Below are 19,437 nucleotides of genomic sequence, written 5' to 3'. Positions count from 1 at the left end.
GCTTCATCTCAACAGTAGGATTGACATATCAGAGTGGGAATGGGACGTGGAATTAAAATGTGTGGCCACTGGGAGATCCTGCTTTCTCTGGCGGACAGAGCGTAGGTGTTCAGTGAAACGGTCTCCCAGTCTGCGTCGGGTCTCACCAATATATAAAAGGCCGCACCGGGAGCACTGGATGCAGTATATCACACCAGCCGACTCACAGGTGAAGTGTCACCTCACCTGGAAGGACTGTCTGGGGCCCTGAATGGTGGTGAGGGAGGAGGTGTACGGGCAGGTGTAGCACTTGTTCCGCTTACAAGGAAAAGTGCCAGGAGGGAGATTGGTGGGAAGGGATGGGGGGAGGGACGAGTGGACAAGGGAGTCGCATAGGGAGCGATCCCTGCAGAAAGCAGAAAGTGGGGACTAAGTAGATGGGCCAGATCTACTTGCAGGACTGTAGGGAAGAATGGAAAGGGGAAAATAAACTTTGCTTAATGTTTATAACTACTGTACTTAAGCAAGGTTTAGGTGATTGTATTTTACCAGTTTATAATTATTTATTTTTATCCTTTATTTTGGTTTTAGCATTTAAATTTTTCTGAACTTTGAGAGAAGGAAGAGCTGTGACAGGGCTTTCCAGGCTCTCATGGTTGAAGAGGCTCTTTAGAAGCAAGCCTACTTGTTCGCTGTTTGCTCCCATCTCAAATATTGTTGGTGCCAACAGGATCAGCCAGGGCACAAAGATCTGGAAGTGGGATGCCAGATGGGTGGCGGAGCATAGCAGCAAGCCCTGGCTCACAGCCCTTCTCTTGCAATGTCCATCTCTCTGTGATTTGGTGATTCATCATTGAAACTCAATCAACATAATGAAAAAAGTTTTGAACTCTTCTCCAGCTTCCAGCCAGGTCCCGGTGTTGATCTTAACTGACGTTTTGACGACAAACTCTGCCATCCTCTTCAGGGATGATCCCTAGGCATGTCTAGTCCAGTGGTGTATATATATATTCTCAACAAAGACAAAAGTCTTGCACTAAGTAACAACTGGAATATGATTTTAAACAAGGTGGGACAGCGGAAGCCTGTTTGGTCAAGGACTAACCAATCAGGATTGACAGATGACGGGAGTTGCAGATGTATAAAACTTTGTTTCGACTGTACTTGAAGTTTTGCATGCAGCCCTGGTTACCCCGTTACAGAAAGGATTTGGAGACTTTGGAGATGGCTCAGAAGATGTTTTCCAGGATGCTGCCTGGATAAAGGCATTGACATATGAGGAGAGGTTGTACAAACTTGGATTATTATCTCTGAAATGTCAGAGGCTGAGAGGAGATCTAATGTAAGTATATAAAATTATAAGAGGCATAGTAAGAATCTGTTTTTCCCAAAGTAGAAATGACAAATACTAGAGAGGAACACATTTTAATTTGATGTGATTATTCTCCATGTAACCGTGTACTAAATGCGACATCTACACCTCTGACTTTTCCCAACACCACCTTCCATGTATGGCATTGCTATTGCTGGGTTAATATTCTGGAAATCGCCAAGTGCAACAACAGTCATAACTTTAAATTATTCAACACTTGTAATGTCGCTAACTTCTCAACATGCAGCACAGAAGCATTACAAAAGAAATTTAAGTGATCAAAGCCAATGATCACAGGTTTTAATCCACATCTTAATGGAGGAAAGAGAGGGAATAAGATGGAAAGGTCGATGGACGGAATTCCAGAAAATTATGGAATAACAAATGAAGGCACATTTTCTAATACTGGAATAATTAGATTTGGGAATGACTAAGAGGCCCAGATTACATTAGCAAAGATGTCTCTTGGAGGATTGCAAAGGGGGAGGGGTAGGGAGAGAGGGAGAGGGAGATGAAAGATGAGCTGCAATTCCTATTCTCACTGCAATAGTTGTACATTCCTACGCTCACCCGCTGCAATTTGACTATCGCCACAGTAGATCTACAACAGATGCAATCTCACTGGGTCTTCACTTGGCCTTGGGCCACTTAGACAACAGCAATACCAACATCAGGCTGCTGTTTATTGATTACGACTCAGCATTCAGCTCAATCATCTCCTCAGTATGAATTAATAAGCTTCAAAACCTGGGCCTCTGAACCTCATGACAAGGGTGAGCAGTTTCAAGTTCCTGGGTGTCAATATCTCTGAAGATCTATCCTGGGCCCAACTTGTTGAGCATGCCGGCAGCTATATTTTGTTAGGAGGTTGAGGAGATTTGGTAAGTTACCCAAGATTCTAACAAATTTCTACAGATGTACCTTAGAGAGCATTCTAACTGGTTGCCTCACAGTCTGGTATGGTTGGGCCACTGTTCAGGATCGGAAAAAGCTGCTGCAGGTTGTAAACTCAGCCAGCTCCATCATGGGCTCTAGCCTCCCCAGCATCGAGGACATCTTCAAAAGGCAATGCCTCAAAAAGTCAGCATCTGTTATTAAGGACCCCCACCATCCTGGACATACCGTCTCCTCACTGCTACCATAGGAGATGAGGTACAGGAGCCTGAAAACATACACTCAACATTTTAGAAACAGTTTTTTTCCCCTCTGCCGTCAAGAGTTCTGAATCAACAGTGAACCTGTGAACACTACCTAACTATTTTTGGCTCTTTTTGCACTACTTATTTTAATTTAATATATTTAATATATGTTTTATATTTCTCATCATAATATTTTATATTGTGATAGAGCGGGTTTGCAAATAGTAATTTCTCCCACACCCACCCCATAGCCCTGTAATTCTCATGACCCTGTCTGACAGTGCTAACACTTCGCTATCGAGTGCACACGGCAGTACGGCACGTTCCAGGATGGTGGTTTTCTTGGATGTGTCCTGCTCGTTATTGCTTCCAGTTTCCGGGAGGGAAGCCTGAGTGGGGTGGCTTACACAGGGTCCTGTAGTGGGGGCACATGCTCTGTGGAAGTGTGGGGAGAGTGCTGGCTGCTGGAAAATGGTTAGATAAGGACTGATCTTGTTGCACAATGCCACTGTGATCTTATCGTGATAAATGTATTTGTGGGTATTTGCGATTCTTTTCTTCTTGTGTAATTGTTCAGGCTCATGGGAACAACTCCCCCCCCCCCCCACCCCCACATTTCAAAGAATGGACTATCCTTTTTCTCCTACAGCAAGGAGATCCTGACTTAAAGGCTCATTTTGGTGAAAGTAGAGAAGGAAGAGGGGGTGTGGTAAGGTGAGGTGTATTACTCCAGAGCTGTTGTCCTAAGGATCTGATGGTATACATCTGCATTTTCTCTTGTCATTTTGCCATTTTTTTTTGTATGGTAAATATTTTCTAAAGGCTTTTTACCTCTAGCACACCATAAACACACGTGCACTGTATGTACTGCGTCTGGTGCTCCTGGTGCGGCCTTCTATATGTTGATGAGACTCGATGCAGACTGGGAGACCATTTCACTGAACACCTACGCTCTGTCTGCCAGAGAAAGCAGGATCTCCCAGTGGCCACACATTTTAATTCCATGTCCCATTCCCATTCTGATATGTCTATCCTCTACTGTCAAGATGAAGCCACACTCAGGTTGGAGGAACAACACCTTATATACCGGCTGGGTAGCCTCCAACCTGATGGCATGAACATTGACTTCTCTAACTTCCGTTAATGCCCCCTTCCCTTTGTTACCCCCTCATTTATTTATTTATTATTCCTTTTTTTTTCTTCTTTTCTCTCTCTGTCCTTCTTACAATCACTCCTTGCTTGCTCTCCATCTCCCTCTGGTGCTCCCCTCTCACTTTCTTTCTCCCTAGGCCTCCCATCCCATGATCTTTTCCCTTCTCCAGCTGTGTATCCCTTTTACCAATCAACTTACCAGCTCTTAGCTTCATCCCTCCCCCTCCTGTCTTCTCCTGTCATTTCGGATCTCCCCCCCACCCCCTCCCACTTTCAAATCTCTTACCATCTCTTCTTTCAGATAGTCCTGACGAAGGGTCTCGGCCCGAAACGTCGACTGTACTTCATCCTATAGATGCTGCCTGGCCTGCTGCGTTCCACCAGCATTTTGTGTGTGTTGCTTGAATTTCCAGCATCTGCAGATTTCCTCGTGTTTGTGCACTGCATGTGTTATTGTGGCCTGCATCTGATTTTTAAAGTCCACACTTTCATAAGGGCACGTGACCCTGAACAAAACCCAGTGGTGTGACTTGTATATGACATTGTATTGCTGCCACTAAACAACAACTTCCACCAGAGGCCAGTGATAATAAGCCTGATTCTTATTCTAATTCTCAGACTGGACCTCATTACAACAGTACAGGAGGCGGCAGACAAAAAGAAGAACGGAAGTGGGATGAAAAATTAAAGTAGTATTAGCCTATTCGGCCCATCAGAATGATGTCATCTCTCAGGACAGCAAGTCTCCTCACCTCCCCCCCCATTTCCCTGCACCCTTGCAATATTATTCTCTCCCACACATACCCACCAACTTCTCTTTGATCCTTTTTTCTATTAACCTTCACTACAGGATAATTGGTGGTCATCAATTAATCTCTCAATGCATTTTTCTGGCAGGTGGGAGGGCATCAGGGTACCCAGAGGAAACCTACAGCATCACACTGACAGCACCCGAAGTCAGAATTTTTGAGGCAGTATCGCCCTAGCAACCCAAGAATGGCAATTAGGGAATTAAGCGAGAGCAGAAGAATTTTTCTAGCTTTCCACCTGTTAGAAGACATAAAAATTATGCCTGTTTTTCTTAGAGCAGAAGACATTGGATGTAATTTGTAAGAAATGTTAAAATTAATGAAGGATATGGTAGAAAAGAGAGGAAGATGTTGTTCACATCATTTCAATGGTCGAGGACAAAGGCACACACAAGCAAAATTAAATGTGTTAGAATAGAATGGTGGACAAGAAAAGCCTTGCTACAAAGAGAGCTGCAAGGCTTGTCCTGAAGAAGGGTTTCAGCCCAAATGTCGACTGCTTATTCTTTTCCATAGATGCTGCCTGAACCACTGAGTTTGTTGCTTTGAATTTCCAGCATCTGTAGATTTTCTCATGTTAGTGCAAAATTCTGCTGTTATTCATGACTGGAACAGGCGTCATGTAAAAAGTTAAGCCCATTAATTGAAAGAAATAGAGAAAAGTTAAGTGATGTCAGGACTGATACAACTACGTAAGTGAAGGATAAACATCCATATGGGCTTAAAGGCCAGTTTCCAAGTTACAATGTTGAGGTCATTTATATGATTATGGAGTGATACTGGACCCAAAGTGCAGCATGTTCAATCAACACAAAACATTAAAGAGGTTTACTTTATATTGTGCCTTTCATAAAATCAATTCATTCCATAGAGTGCTGTCAATTAAGCATTGTTACAATGTAGTCATTGCTGTCATGTGAGCAAACGTATATAATAAAAAAAAACCTCTCCTGATTCCATGATGATTATTGGTGTGTTGAACTGTCATCTCAATATTGTTACTAAACCTTTCATCTGAACACTAGACCTCAAATTTCACTCTTGCTATTGACTACTTCACTCATCCTCACCACTTTTACCTCATTGGCACCTTCTGATACTAAACTTGCATCTCAGACCATTTCTTATCATAGTCTTGAATGGCCCATAACCAAGAACCCTTGTTTTAGACACTTCTGCATCCATCTGTGATGCTCTAAGAAATTAGAATATTTTGAGCGATTAACTTTCATTCATTGAAGGCTCTTTATCTTCTTGATCTTATATCCTAACTACAATCAATTCCAAACGTATTCAAACCCCACCTTTTTAATCTTCTGGTTAAACGTTTCTTCTCTATCAAGACCATTTTTAAAAGTATCGATTGTGTCCTATCAAACTTGCTTGGCAAGTTCATCAATAACATTTTCTCACAGTCATTGCTGGATCCATACCTTGTGCTCTGGAACTCTTGTCCTCTTGCTAAAATATCATATTCGGTCATTGTTTTATATTCTTTGCGTGCCAGATATCCCCTAACACCTACAAAAGATGATAAGCAAGAAACAAGATAAGTAAATCTCATCTTCTGGAATACTTGGTTAGACAAACAGTATAGTTATTATTCTGGAAAATAGCATGCAGTTTTAAATCACTTACTGAAGATGGTATTACCAGCATATTTTTAAATCACTTGAACAACATTTGGATGAAGGGTCTTGGTCTGGAACATCAACTGTTTACTCTTTTCCATAGATGCTGCCTCGTCTGCTGAGTTCCTCCAGCATTTTGTCAAAGGTTCAAAGGTCCAATTTAATGTCAGAGAAATGTATACAATATACATCCTGAAATGCTTTTTCTTTGCAACCATCCACGAAAACAGAGAAGTGCCCCAAAGAATGAATAACAGTTAAACGTAAGAACCCCAAAGTCATCCCCATATAAGTGGCAGAAAGCAACAATTCCCCCTCCCCCAAAAAAGCATCAGCACCAGCCACCGAGCACTCAAGCGTGAGCAAAGCAATAGCAAAGACACAGACTTGCAGTTGCCCCAAAGACTTTGCGTTTCACTCAGTATACAACATACCTACAGGCTCTCGCTCTCCCTAATAAGGGAGAAGGAGGTGTCTCTGTTTTCCCAGCGAGCGGGAAGACATAAGAGACACCTCGCCAGTTTACGATGTTACATTATGTGTGCTGCTTTGGACTTCCAGCATTTGCAGATTTTTTTGTGTTTGTGAAATATACTTTCCCATTATTTACTTCGAATAATTGAGTGGATGGAAAATGTAATAATTTTTAAATGGAAACAAAAGTTTATCTCTAGATCAAAAAACTATGCAAGGTACCCATCAGATGGAATGAGCACTGCCCAAATATAGCAGGAGCTCTTAGTGATTTTCTATTCTTTCCTGTCTACATTGGAACCCGGTCGGGGCTCCCAGAGTGCTGTATCGGCAAGTTGCGGCGCTGGAGGTTCATGGCAGGAAGAGGTTTTCTTCCTTCTACTGTCTGCGTGAGATGATGGGCTGTCGGGACTTTAAGGCTTTCTTTTTAACGTGCACATGGACTGCTCTTTATCAGATGACAGTATTGCTTTGCACTGTTGAAACTATGTGTTATAATTATGTGGTTTTTGTCAGTTAGTCTTTTATCAATTAATGTATTGTCTGCACTTTTGCAACTAAATGTTAACTATAACTATATGTAACTATGTGGTTTTGTGTAGGTCTTGTAGCTTTAGTTTTGTTTGGTGGGTTTGGGTTTCCTTTCCGGGGAACGTGCTAGGACGGTAGCACGTTATCGATACGCAGCAGCCTCTCCGGACTCTGGATTGGGGATTACCAAACGTTATGTGGTTTTTTCTTGTGTGGCCTGTTTTGTGCTTTATCGTGATATCATTCCGGAGAACGTTGTCTCATTTTTTAACTGCATTGCATTTGTGGTTTCTAAATGACAATAAACTGAATCTGAGTCAGCTGCAGACAGTGATGGCAAGCATTAATGATGGAATCTCTCCTTCCCAATGGAGCATTAGAACACCAGAATGAGATGTTAACAGTTATGCATAAAGATTGCTGTGGAAGTCTTCCAATCAAAGCACAATATATGGGGAAATTTTGCACAAAAGTTCACACAAAGCTGCTTGCTTAGTCACCAACAATTTCACTGTGATATCACAAGCCAACATGAATGACGATGATAAACTGCCCTTTAAGTAGCGTGATTAGAGAATGAAATGCCAAGCTTTGCTTTCCACTTCAAGCGTAAATGTAGCTAACGTATATAAGAGACCTTGCCAAAATTTAATAAGCAGCGCTGCTAACATAACAGTGATGCTCGAGAATGAATTGATTATTACAAGTAAGATTATCGTAAGTGTATTTAAAGATAATTTACTTATGATGTAGCTGCACATAGCCATAATGATTCTTTCCACATTGTCACCTCAACGATAGCAGTAAATTGGAAGACGCAATAAAATAATTTGTTGTTTAACCAGCTACAACAAACCCTGACATGAACAACCTTAGAGCAATTTTATTACTGTTTGTACTACATGCAGAAAAAATGTTTTATAATGTTAAATTAAAATAGGCACGAAACAAGAAATGAGAGTGTACAAAGAACTGCTAGATCGAGTTGCCCTTAATATAGGTTTCACAGTTGAAAAGGAATATTAATAACCAAAGTTTTGCACATCAGTTTTCTCATTTTATTTTAATGCCGCAGTGACGCAGTACTGAAACAAAGACTCCATGAAGAATGATGCTGATTTTGATTTCCATGAAGAAATCAGAAGTATTCTTTGCTTTTGATTGTAACAATCAGTTTTTAATCAAACAATGCCTCAAAGTTCAATGCCTTCTTTGGCATAGCTTTAGTGTGCGATGATCTGCTCATCACGTCCCGAGTGAGCTCATTTATAGCTACAAGAAGAATTCTGCTTTTACATAATCATTGCACTTGGGGCTAGTTAGCGGATTAAAAAGTGCAGCTATTGTCAGAAACAACTGAGAAAACTGAAAATGAAGAGTTTATGAGTTTGAAAACAACTTTCAATGGAACACTTGACAGCTATATGTTATTCTATGACACTTTATTGGCATTCTAAGCACAAAGACCTGGATTTGCTTCAGGCTGCATTGATGATTCTACAGATCGTTAAAAAAGTTCAAGTCCTGTTGACCATATAAAGAGCTTTGCAGGATCAAATATGGCGATTCTTATGGCCATGCTCTTGTGTGTCATTTCAGAAGAGGATGGAACAAAGAAGAATCAGAGAATATTTAAGGAATAAGATCTAAAATGTAATACCTCTCCCCATGGAACATAGAAATAATATTTCAAACAGGATTTTTAGTTGGAAGTGCTGTATGCAAGAGCAATCTTTATTGCAAGAGGCAATTGTATGGAATGGTCATAAACAGCATGAGAACTTTCAGATATGGCCACCGTACCTGCTGCACAGTTTAGTCTATGACAATGAAGACAATAATAATAATAGTAATAATAACTTTATTAATAGAGTACTTTTCATACAGATAATGTAATTCAACGTGCTTTTACAATGGAATAAAAGTACAAATATGAATATAAAATAAAAAATAAAAATAAAAGACAAAAAGATGTTAGTTAAAAGCAAGGTTAAATAAATAGATTTTTGAGCTGTCGTTTAAAAGCGTCAACTGATTGTGCATCCCTTATAGCTTTGAGTATTGAATTCCACAGTTGAGGATTGTAGTTCAAAAAAGTTGACCTGCCAATTATCTTTTGAGGGAGACTGTTTAAAGTTAAGAGACCGACAGAAGAAGATCTGAGAGCTCAAGCTGGATTATAAAACGAAAACGATTCTGCGATATGCTCCGGTTCCAGACCATTAAAGAGCTTTAAAAACAAGTAAGAGAACTTTATACTCAATTCTAAAAGAGGTACAGGAAGTGGTCAGTTGCGTTAAAGGCAGCACTTAGATCTAGATGAAACAGAACTGAGACTGCTGGCATCAGTGCTGAGCCTAAGGTGGCTGACAATTTTGATAAGGCTTGTCTCTGTGCTGTGGTTTGTTCTAAAACCAGACTGAAATTTTTCAAGAACATTGATCTCATTCAGTAAGTTGTTTGGCTGGTTGAAAATTACTTTCTCAAGAATCTTACCCAGTAAGGGAAGATTTGATATAGGCCTGTAGTTAGCTAGTACCTCACTATCAATATGATGTTTTGACAGGCGAAGTTTTGAAGGCATCTGGAAAAACTCCAGTTTCAAGGGATGTGTTAATAATTTTCTGAACAGAATTGAAAACCCTGTTAGAAGAGTCCTTAAGAAGTATAGTTGGGAAAGGGTCAAGACAGCAAGTAGATGGATAATTCTTTGTTACAATTTTATAGAGTTCTGAATCAGAAATACTTGTAAATTTTGACCTGGTTGCCATCTTTTTAAGAGGTTGACTCCAGAGGTTACCAGCATCAGTAGCTATACTCTCCTTAATGGAAATAATTACATTGATTAAAAAAGTGGCAAGTTCCTCACATTTAGTGGCTGATACTTGACTGACGACATTATAAGTTGGGCAGGGTTCAACAGTCAGTTTGTAGTTGAGAACAATATTCTTGAATCGCCACTATTCTCTGTAATAATTTTGGAAAAATGGTCTCTTTTTGCAGAACTTACAGCAGTGTTAAAGGAGCCTTGTTAAGATAATGATTACATCTACATTTATAGACACCATCATTTTGAATTTGGAGAATGTTTGCCAGTTCTGACAAACAACAGGACAGACATGCATTTGCCAGATGACAAATAAATACCCTTGAAAAAACATGCAGTGAATGCATCACTTTTCACATTACTGCAAAGATGAAAGAACCACTGAATTTGATGTTACTGGTTTCGCCAATATCCTGCTGCATTCATTGGCATCCATTCCTGTTTTTTGAAAAGAAAAAACATGTTCTGTGTAACCACATACAAAAGATTCCAGATGTTGACATGAGATATGTTGCAAATTGTGACGATGTGTAGCTATTTCAAACTTTAATGCTCCTTGACCTGTTCAGAGGAGAGGATGTGTCAGTCCCAAACCTGCCTCTTACTTCCATTGTGGCGATCTAACTGTTCAGAAAAGAGTGCATAAAAAGAGTGCATTTGTCTCCAAAAGTGCCATTCATTGATGCAATCTGACAATTTGTGCTATGCGTATGCAAATATTATGCCTTCCAGTATGGTAGTTTACTTCTGACAGGACATCTGGAGCTTGCTCCTGAACACACTGGTCCTACTCCATATGATAAGACCATAGGATCTATTATGCTCATTGGGGAAAGGGCTAGAACTGGTTGGCGTTGTTTCCCTGAGTCAGCCATATTAAACAGGATGCGTATCCATTTTCATTCTGATAGAGTTTAGATTTATTTCCCCAGGACAACTGATCATGTGATGGTAATGAAAGCCCTGAGAAACAACAGCATCAATCACTGTTACAGTCAGAAAGCTACAGAGCACTCTGGTCAGAAAGCTGATGCTTCTAATACCATGCAGTCTGCAGTTCCGAGGAGTTAGATATAGTATTGACTGCTAATTTAGAAGAGCTTGCTACAGACCCAATAAAGTAGTGACACACTCTATTGATCTTTGCCATGAAGGAAATCATTCCATGACATTATCATAAATAAGAAGCATAAACTCAAGAATTATGCCTGTTGCTATGCAACCTGCCTTACTAAACTGAGAGCAGCCTGCTGATTTGATGCTCCATCACATCAAATTATTAGCAGAAAATAGCACAATTATCCATCAATCTTTTGAATTAAGCATTCCAATCAGGTGACACCTGAGTAGACATCAGGCAAACAGTGAGAGTGAGTACATTGAAGTGTTATAATAAAAGAAGAAGGGGCAGACAGGGACTCATGGGATTGCTCCCTCGGAAGCTGGCATGGATAAATGACCTCCTTTGTATTGTTACGAATAACAAGGTATAATCCTATGAGCGAAGCACTGCTGCTCCATAGCCTCTCTCTGAATGGACTAAAAAGATGCAAAATAATTTACATTCACTTTGGAATATTACTTCATTTTGCATAAATTTGAAGCAAGTCACCATTTCAATAGTTTTGCAAACAAGCTGATCCATGAAATTCCTCCTTCAGAAGCAGTACCATGGGTTGGCAGATAATTTCCATCCACTCCATTATTCAGGAATGGAAGATGCTAATGCATGAATTCTTATTCTATGGATGACTATTGCACACCACCTACCACACAGTTGTTATACAGCAAGGCTTTGGTCCAATGATAAGGAGGTACAAAACAAATTGACACGTCTTCTGTGCTATCTTAGTGCATATGCGCACGCATGCACTCGCGCGCGCACACACACTCTCTCTCTCTAACTGCTCACATGTGCGCTCTAATCACACACAAATATGGCCACATGTTATCTTTACACTTTCATCCTTCCCATCTCTCACACTTCCATTTCTCGTTCCCTTAAATGCATTCCTGGGACTTCACCCCCGCTTTGTGCTGCGCCCCTTTCAGCATCTTCTATCAGTCACTTCTCTCTTCTTTGTCCCCCTCATTCCACCACTTGCCCCCTCCCACCCAAACTACCACCCAGCCTCCCCCAACTTTCCAGCTGTCAGCATCTCCCTCTCTCCCAAAACAATGCGGTACACTGACCATGCTGCTAATCTGCTCCAGAGTCTGTTCTGTATGCGCAGATCACCCTCTCCACCGCCAAACCCCTCTCTCCGCCAAACCCAGGAATAATATCACCCAAAAGCTGTGACCTTGCTCAGAACCCTCCCTCAGAAAACCTCGAGAATCCTCAGTCATCCACTTCAGCTGTGTCCCAGTGCTCTGTCGATGAGCCACTGGGTTCTGCACTTCCTTCTTAAGGGAAAGAGAAAAGGAAACTAAAGAATGGTAAGAGGGATGAGACTGATGAAATTGTATAGGTAACACATGACTATATTGTGTGTGATCAGTGTGCACTTGTGAGCAGCTGGGGAGGGGGAGAGAAGGAGAGAGAGAGAGGGAGAGAGGGAGAGGGGGAGAGGGGGAGAGAGAGGGGGAGAGGGGGAGAGGGGGAGAGGGGGAGAGGGAGAGAGAGAGAGAGAGAGAGAGAGAGAGAGAGAGACTGTGCCCTCGATGTAAGCAGATTCATTCTGTGACACGAGGAGATACGCATTCCATAGTCACCAATATACAGCACGTATAACGACTATAAACCTATACCACACTGTTCCCAAACTTAGGGAACCTCTGCTTCACATGCTATTCCAGAGCATTTGGTGGGTTCATCTGCAGATCTGTGTAGGGAATGATCAGGCTGATCACAATATAAAATATTAATGTATTAACTCAACTTGAACTTGCTTAGTTCTCGTGCTTCCAAAATATAAAATGGAATAACGAAACAAGGTTCTGTTATTTAGTCATTTTAAGTAGGAGACATTTAAAAAAACAAAAGCATTTATTAACGAAATATCCAAACAGAATTCAAATCACTTAAAAGCAACTTTTCTTAACTCACAAGGAAGAAGGATTAAAGACAGCATGAAATTTTTAAACGTTTAGGAGAGATATTAAAAATTGAAGTTGTTTCTTGTGAAATCTTTAATTATTTTGTTGCTTTTAGTCCACTTATAGCCCAAAAATAAAGGGATTAACTTTCTAGTGAAATAATCAATGTGCAATTACATAACTATCTAGCAGTTTAGTCAGAAAACATTAACATGGCAATGCTCACTGGCTACTGAAATTCAAGACATTTACTTAGATGGCCAATTATTTGTCATTGTGAGTTGCAAACACATTATCAATGTTTAAGTGTGACAAACTTTTCCCCCAAAGAAAAACGTTACAATGCATTTAGAAATAAAATCCCATACCCTGCCACTGTCTGTAAAGTGTTCACATTGTATGTTCTCCCCACCTTCACCAGAGTTTCCTCCCAAAGTCCAAAGACATACCAATTGCTGGATTAAATCACAAATTTGCAGATGTTGGAAATCCATGCAACACACAAAACTCAGAAGGCAAGACAGCATCTATGGGAAAAAAAAGTACAGTTGACATTTTGGGCCGAGATCTAGCCTGCTGAGTTCCCCCCAGCATTTTGTGTGTGCTGGTTGGTAGGTTAATCGGTTATTGTAAATTGTCCTGTGATTAGACTAGGGTTGAATCGGGGGTTACTGAGCAGCATGACTCAAAGGGCCAGAAGGGCCTGTTCTGTACTGTACCTCAATAAATAAATATTCACAGTGAAGTAAATGATTGAATAAATCCAGAATAATCCAAGATATGCATCTCCTGTCATTTTCTGTAGCCAAAGAAAAAAACTCAGCACATGTGTGGAGACCGGTAATTTAATACCATCTAGAGCATGAAACGATTCAGCACAGGAATAAGTATCAACATAAGAAGATTATATTCAGTTGGAATGAAGTTGATGCACATTTTTGAATGTTGATCTTGTACAGTTCTGCAATGTAAAGACTGTTTTATATTTGTTTAATCCTTACGGTAAAAGTGCAAAATATTAAACATATAGAAACAAGTATGCACGTTTATTAGAGTATTGTTATCTTTTTATCTGTTTTTGATGGATGAATGATTAGGGAATAGTCTAGGCCATCCGAGACCCTTGGGCCATTAGCTCCTGTACTTGAAAGAAATGTGTTTATTTTTAAAAATGCTAATGTAATCTACCTCAAAGCAATAGCTTTAACAAACGAACAAAATAAATGAGTCAGGAGTTTTCCATAAGGAGCTAGTTTTCCCTATTCTCTCCACCTGTGAGCATCTGCTGTCAGAATCACTGAGCAACATCATATATGCAAAATTAATAAAGTTTCATACAAATCAAAGTAGGCAGAGCAAAGAGATCAAGAATTATTCAATTTAATTTCTACTTCCCCATCACTGTTTGGACTTATAAGGTCATTTACAAAATATAATTCAGTGCCTTTGAAACGTTTGCTACTGTTGACAGAAACCTGCCTGGAGGAGGGCCATTGATAACAATTAGACTGGCCCTCTTACACTACTCTCACAGTATCTGGCTTTTGGTTCTGATGAAAGAAAACCTACTAAGGTTAATATCCCTACTTTGATCTCTGTTGAGACATACTAGAAAGAATTAATTTACATTACAGATGAGAAAAATGTTGACAGTATGAAAAGGCATCTTGTTACTGGTGAGCGAATATTTTGCGAAAGAAGAATCAGAAAGAAGAGGAAGTGAGGAGACAGATGGATAAGCACCACTGCTGCTTTTACAGTGAAGTGGATGAAAGGAGATTAGATTCCAGCACATTTTAGTTTACAGAAGGTTGTCAACCAAATTCTTCTGGAATCTCAGACTAAATCTTCAGATGAAATGCAATAACAAATAAATGAGTAAAGATTTTAATACGACTAGTAACAGATTTAACATACCATTTCTACATTTAAATGATTTTTTTCAGAAAATCTTCTAGTTGACGAGCATAAGTTACAAGATTGGTTAGAATCTAATTGCATCCAATCCTTTTGGTCTTATGAATGCAATGTCCCAATCTATTCCTTAAAGTTTGAGATATGGAATACAGTATAGACTCAATTACAAAGGTTCGGGCCTATTATCTTCTTTGGGATCTGACCTACGATTGGTACTGTTACATCTAGGAAGATCAAGGTGCATGCTGATTGAGGAGAGGATTTATACTCCACTTGAGTGTCAGGCGTGGTCTGCAATAGAGTCCCAAAAGTACTGTCACCTAATTCTGTGGAATTTTTTGTATGTATCTTTTGCATAGTGACAAAGGAATGTGGAAACACCTGTGGCTTATTCCTGCAGTGGAGGTTGCTGGATGGTGGGCAATGCTATGTTTGCCAAACTTGCGTGGATAAAAATCTAACATGTTGTTAATTCACAGAATGGCTTCAGCTCAACCACATTTTACTCAGGACACTCCAGCCCGCCAATGGCATGTCTGACCTGTTCACCAATGTCACTTCTGGTTCCGGGTGAACCGCCCGCATAGCACACTGGGAACTGAAGTTCTTTATATGTACACACATAATAACACAAGCAAGACAATCAAAACTTTCCCTGATCCCAAGACCCTTCTATAAGTTAGATTTGGTGACTGACTAAAATATGAGTGCATCTCAGATAGCAAGCTAAAGCTAATTTAAAAAGCCTGTTTTATGCCAATTACTCAGTTTACTTCCCTTCTGACATCCCTACTCCCCCCACACTCCAACCCACTGTTCCTATATATGCTCCAGAAATCAAATCACTGGAACAAGATTCTGATATTTCTTTGTTGCATGATGTTGCTTTATTGTATTTTGAACCACATATTCAGTATATATGTTCAAATTAGTGCCCTTGGTTGAACTTTATTACATGCATGATCAGATAGACACGGGTAGCAAATTGCATCTTATCGGGTGGCTTTTGATAAATTACCAGAGAAAACTAGCTTAACTACTGCTTTATCATTTTCATTGTAATCTTAAGAATGCATTATGAAACTATTTGATGAGTAAACTCTCAATCTAAGGTGTACATATTGGGACCACAGATGAGAAAAGTGAATTACAAACAGATCTAGATTCACTGAGAAAATAGGATTAAGAAAGAAATGTAATTTAATATATATATATACATTTGGCATTATGTATGTGAAGACTGAATGGAATGTGTGGAAATTAGTAAGTGTTGAGAATGCAATGGGGCAAGAGAAGCACCTCACTGGCTTTGTACCAAAATATCGGAAGGTTCATAACCATTGACCGCAGTTCTATCAACACGGCAATACGCTAGAATATTTTGTCAGGATTATAAGGCACAAAACAAACTAAATGCAGCACATAAACACAAGCGATTCTGCAGAGATGCTTGAAGTCTGAGCAACACAATGCTGGAAGAACACAGCGGGTCAGGCAGCATCTATGGAGGGGAATAAGCAGCCGATGTTTCAGGCTGAGACCCTTTATCAGGACTGGAAAGGAAAGCAGAAGAATCTAGAATAAAGTGGTGGGGGAGGGGAAGGAGTACAAGCTGACAGGTGATTGTTAAAACCAGGGGAGGGGGGAAGGTGTGTGGGTGGGAGAGGGGTTATGAAGTGCACAGCTGGAACTGGAAGAAGTAAAGGGTTGAAAAGAATGCATCTGAAAGGAGAGGGCAGTGGACCATGGGAGAAAGGGAAGGAGGAGTTGAAGGGTGGAGATGATGAAATGAGAAGAGAAAGGCTGAGAGGGGTACCAGAATACGGAATGGAAAAAGAGAGAAAGGGGAGGGGTGGGAAATTTACTGTAAGTTAGTGGTGTTGTTCATGGTTTACATGGCGCACATTAAACTCCCTGACAACTCTCAGCTACAGCAAAGGCTAAAGGCCTCATGGATAAGTTTGAGGTCCAAGTAGAGATACTAGTTACTCAGGCAAACTTCTCAACCTTTACTTTCTGACAGCAGTAATAACAAAGTTCAAAAGCTGTTAAATCCAGGCAGATAATTAAATATTCATATATCGTAGTCTTTGTCACAAAAGGGAAAAATACTTCAAACAACAGGCAGGAATATTTACTGCCACATTGACCCTTAACAAGCCACCACTTTAGATTCTAAGCCTGACATGAGAACAAAGCACATCAAAGGTTGCAGGCCATGTCTTCCAATAATGGTTCCACCATTTCCTATTATGTTTTTATTATAATGGCATTCAGGTCATAATGATTATAATGTCATTATGGTTCATGTCATGATAATGATTTAGGCATTTAAGGAAGGAAGCTAAGTATGAAAATAGGCATGGGAATAATGCATTACCATTGGATTAGCATTATTTGTTAGAAAGAAGTGCTATTTACAAGAATTTGTTTCATAATTGTGAAATGATATTTTAAGACCATTTGCCATACCTGCTTGGATGCAAATTGCTGCTTCTCTTTGTGTCTTCAATTGCTTGTAGATTTTATGTGCAACATATGCTCTCCAGGCTAATAACAAATGAGAGAATGATGAGCTTGTGATAGGAGGGAATAAAATGGATATGATGCATAATTATTAAAGGCAATCTCTCTTTGGTTGATCTATATTCTCTCAGAATTAAAATGAATGTCATATAGAAGATCAGCATGGGAATCAAGGGGGCCTTTTCTGGTTGCTGCCAGAGACCAGTGGTGTTATTCTGGGACTACAGGTCAATGATTTGTATGACAGAATTGATAGCGTTGTGGCCAAGTTTATGGATGATATGAAGATAGATGGAGGGGCAGGCAGTGGAGAGGCTACAGAAGGGCTTAGATTAGGAGAATGGGGAAGGAAGTGGCAGATGGAATAAAGGCATAGACTACGTTCTAAACTGGGAGAAAAAAGAAGTGTAAAGGAACTTCGGAGTCCTTGTGCAGTATCCCTAAAGGTTAACTTGCAAGTTGATTTGATGGTAAGGAAGGCAAAAAATAATAATCTTTTATCCAAGAAAAGATGAGCTGGCATTGGAGAGGGTCCACAAGAATGATTCCAGGAATGACAGAGTTAACATATGAGGAGCGTCTGATGGCTCTGGGCCTGAACTCATTGGAGTTTAGAAGAATGAGGGGATCTCACTGAAACTTGTTGAGTACTGAAAGGTCTGCATAGACTGGATTTGGAGAGGATGTTTCTTATAGTAGGTGAGCCTAGGACCAGAGGGTACAGCATCAGAATACAGAAACGTCCATTTAAAACAGAAATGAAAATTAAATTCTTTAGCCAGAGGATTGTGAATCTGTGGAATTCATTGCCACAGAGAGCTGTGCAGGCCAAGTCATTGAGTATATTTAAAGCAGAGGTTAATTGGTTCTTGATGAGCCAAGATGTCAAAGGTTACAGGGAGAAGGCAGGAGAATGGGATTGAGAGGCATAATAAATCAGCTTTGATGAAATGGTGGAGCAAACTTAATGGGCCAAATGGTCTAACTCTGCTCCTATGTCTTCTGGTCTCATATAATTTGGTGGAAATTTTTGATTTTTACTCTTAAAAACAATTTTCACTTATTTGTGGAAAAAATGGGTATATGTAACTAATATTAGTTCTCAAATGGCAAGGAGAGGCAACTTTGGCTGACAGAAGAAGTTAGGGACATCATAAAAGCCAAGGAAATTGCATATAAGTTAGCAAAAGTGATTGGGAAGATGGATGATTGAGAAGTTTTCAAAATCCAACAAAAGGCAACTTTAAAAAAGCCATAAGGGAAAAGATGATATATGAGGGCAACCTAGCCAATAATATAAAGCAGGATACTAGAAGTTGTTTCAGTTATATAAAGAATAAGAGAGTTGATATTAGACCACTGGAATATGATGCTGGTGAGGTAATAATGGGAGACAAAGAAATGGCAGATGAACTTAATAAGTACTTTGCATCAGTCTTCACCGTGGAAGACACTAACAGTGTGCCAGAGTTCTGTGAGTGTCAGAGGGCAGGAGTGAGTGCCATTGCTATTACAAGGAAAAAGTGCAAGACAAATTTAAAGGTCTTAAGGTGGATAAGCCACCTGGACCAGATGGACGACATCCCAGAGTTCTGAAAGAGGTTGCTGAAGAGAAAGCAGATGCATTGGTTATGACCTTACAAGAATCACTTGATTCTAGCATGGTTCCATAGTACTGGAAAATGCCACTCCACTCTTTAAGAAGGGAGGAAGGCAAAAGAAAGGAAATTATAGGCCAGTTAGCCTAACCTCAGTGGTTGGGAAATTGTTGGAGTCCATTATTTAGGATGAGGTTTCAGGATACTTGGAGACTAATAATAAGTCAAAGTCAGCATGGTTTCTGTGAAGGGAAATCTTGCCTGACAAATCTCTTAGAGTTCTTCGAGGAAGTAACAAGCAGGGTGGACAAAGGAGAGGCAGTGGATGTCATTTACTTGGATTTTCAGAAGGCATTTGATAAGGAGCCGCACATAATGCTGCTTAACAATATAAAATCCTATGGCATTACAGGAAAGATACCGTCATGGATAGAGGAATGGCT

The 19,437-nt window shown here is 40.0% G+C and overlaps 1 protein-coding gene across 2 annotated transcripts in view; it reads right to left on the bottom strand.

The window, feature by feature from the left end:
- Positions 1-19,437, bottom strand: part of myo3b (myosin IIIB) — a 464,201-nt gene that overhangs the window by 127,589 nt on the left and 317,175 nt on the right. For both annotated transcript variants that reach the window (XM_073047270.1, XM_073047271.1), the window contains 2 exons: positions 17,343-17,420; positions 5,885-5,972 (listed from right to left, as the gene is read on the bottom strand). In XM_073047270.1, the coding sequence (XP_072903371.1) occupies positions 5,885-5,972; positions 17,343-17,420 (166 nt within the window). The remainder of the gene's footprint in view (positions 1-5,884; positions 5,973-17,342; positions 17,421-19,437) is intronic.

The sequence above is a fragment of the Hemitrygon akajei genome, chromosome 5, assembly GCF_048418815.1.
Source record: "Hemitrygon akajei chromosome 5, sHemAka1.3, whole genome shotgun sequence".
In the NCBI taxonomy this organism is placed as follows: Eukaryota; Metazoa; Chordata; class Chondrichthyes; order Myliobatiformes; family Dasyatidae; genus Hemitrygon; species Hemitrygon akajei.
Note: the sequence above shows the minus strand (reverse complement) of the source record. Positions and strands in the feature narration are given on the sequence as shown.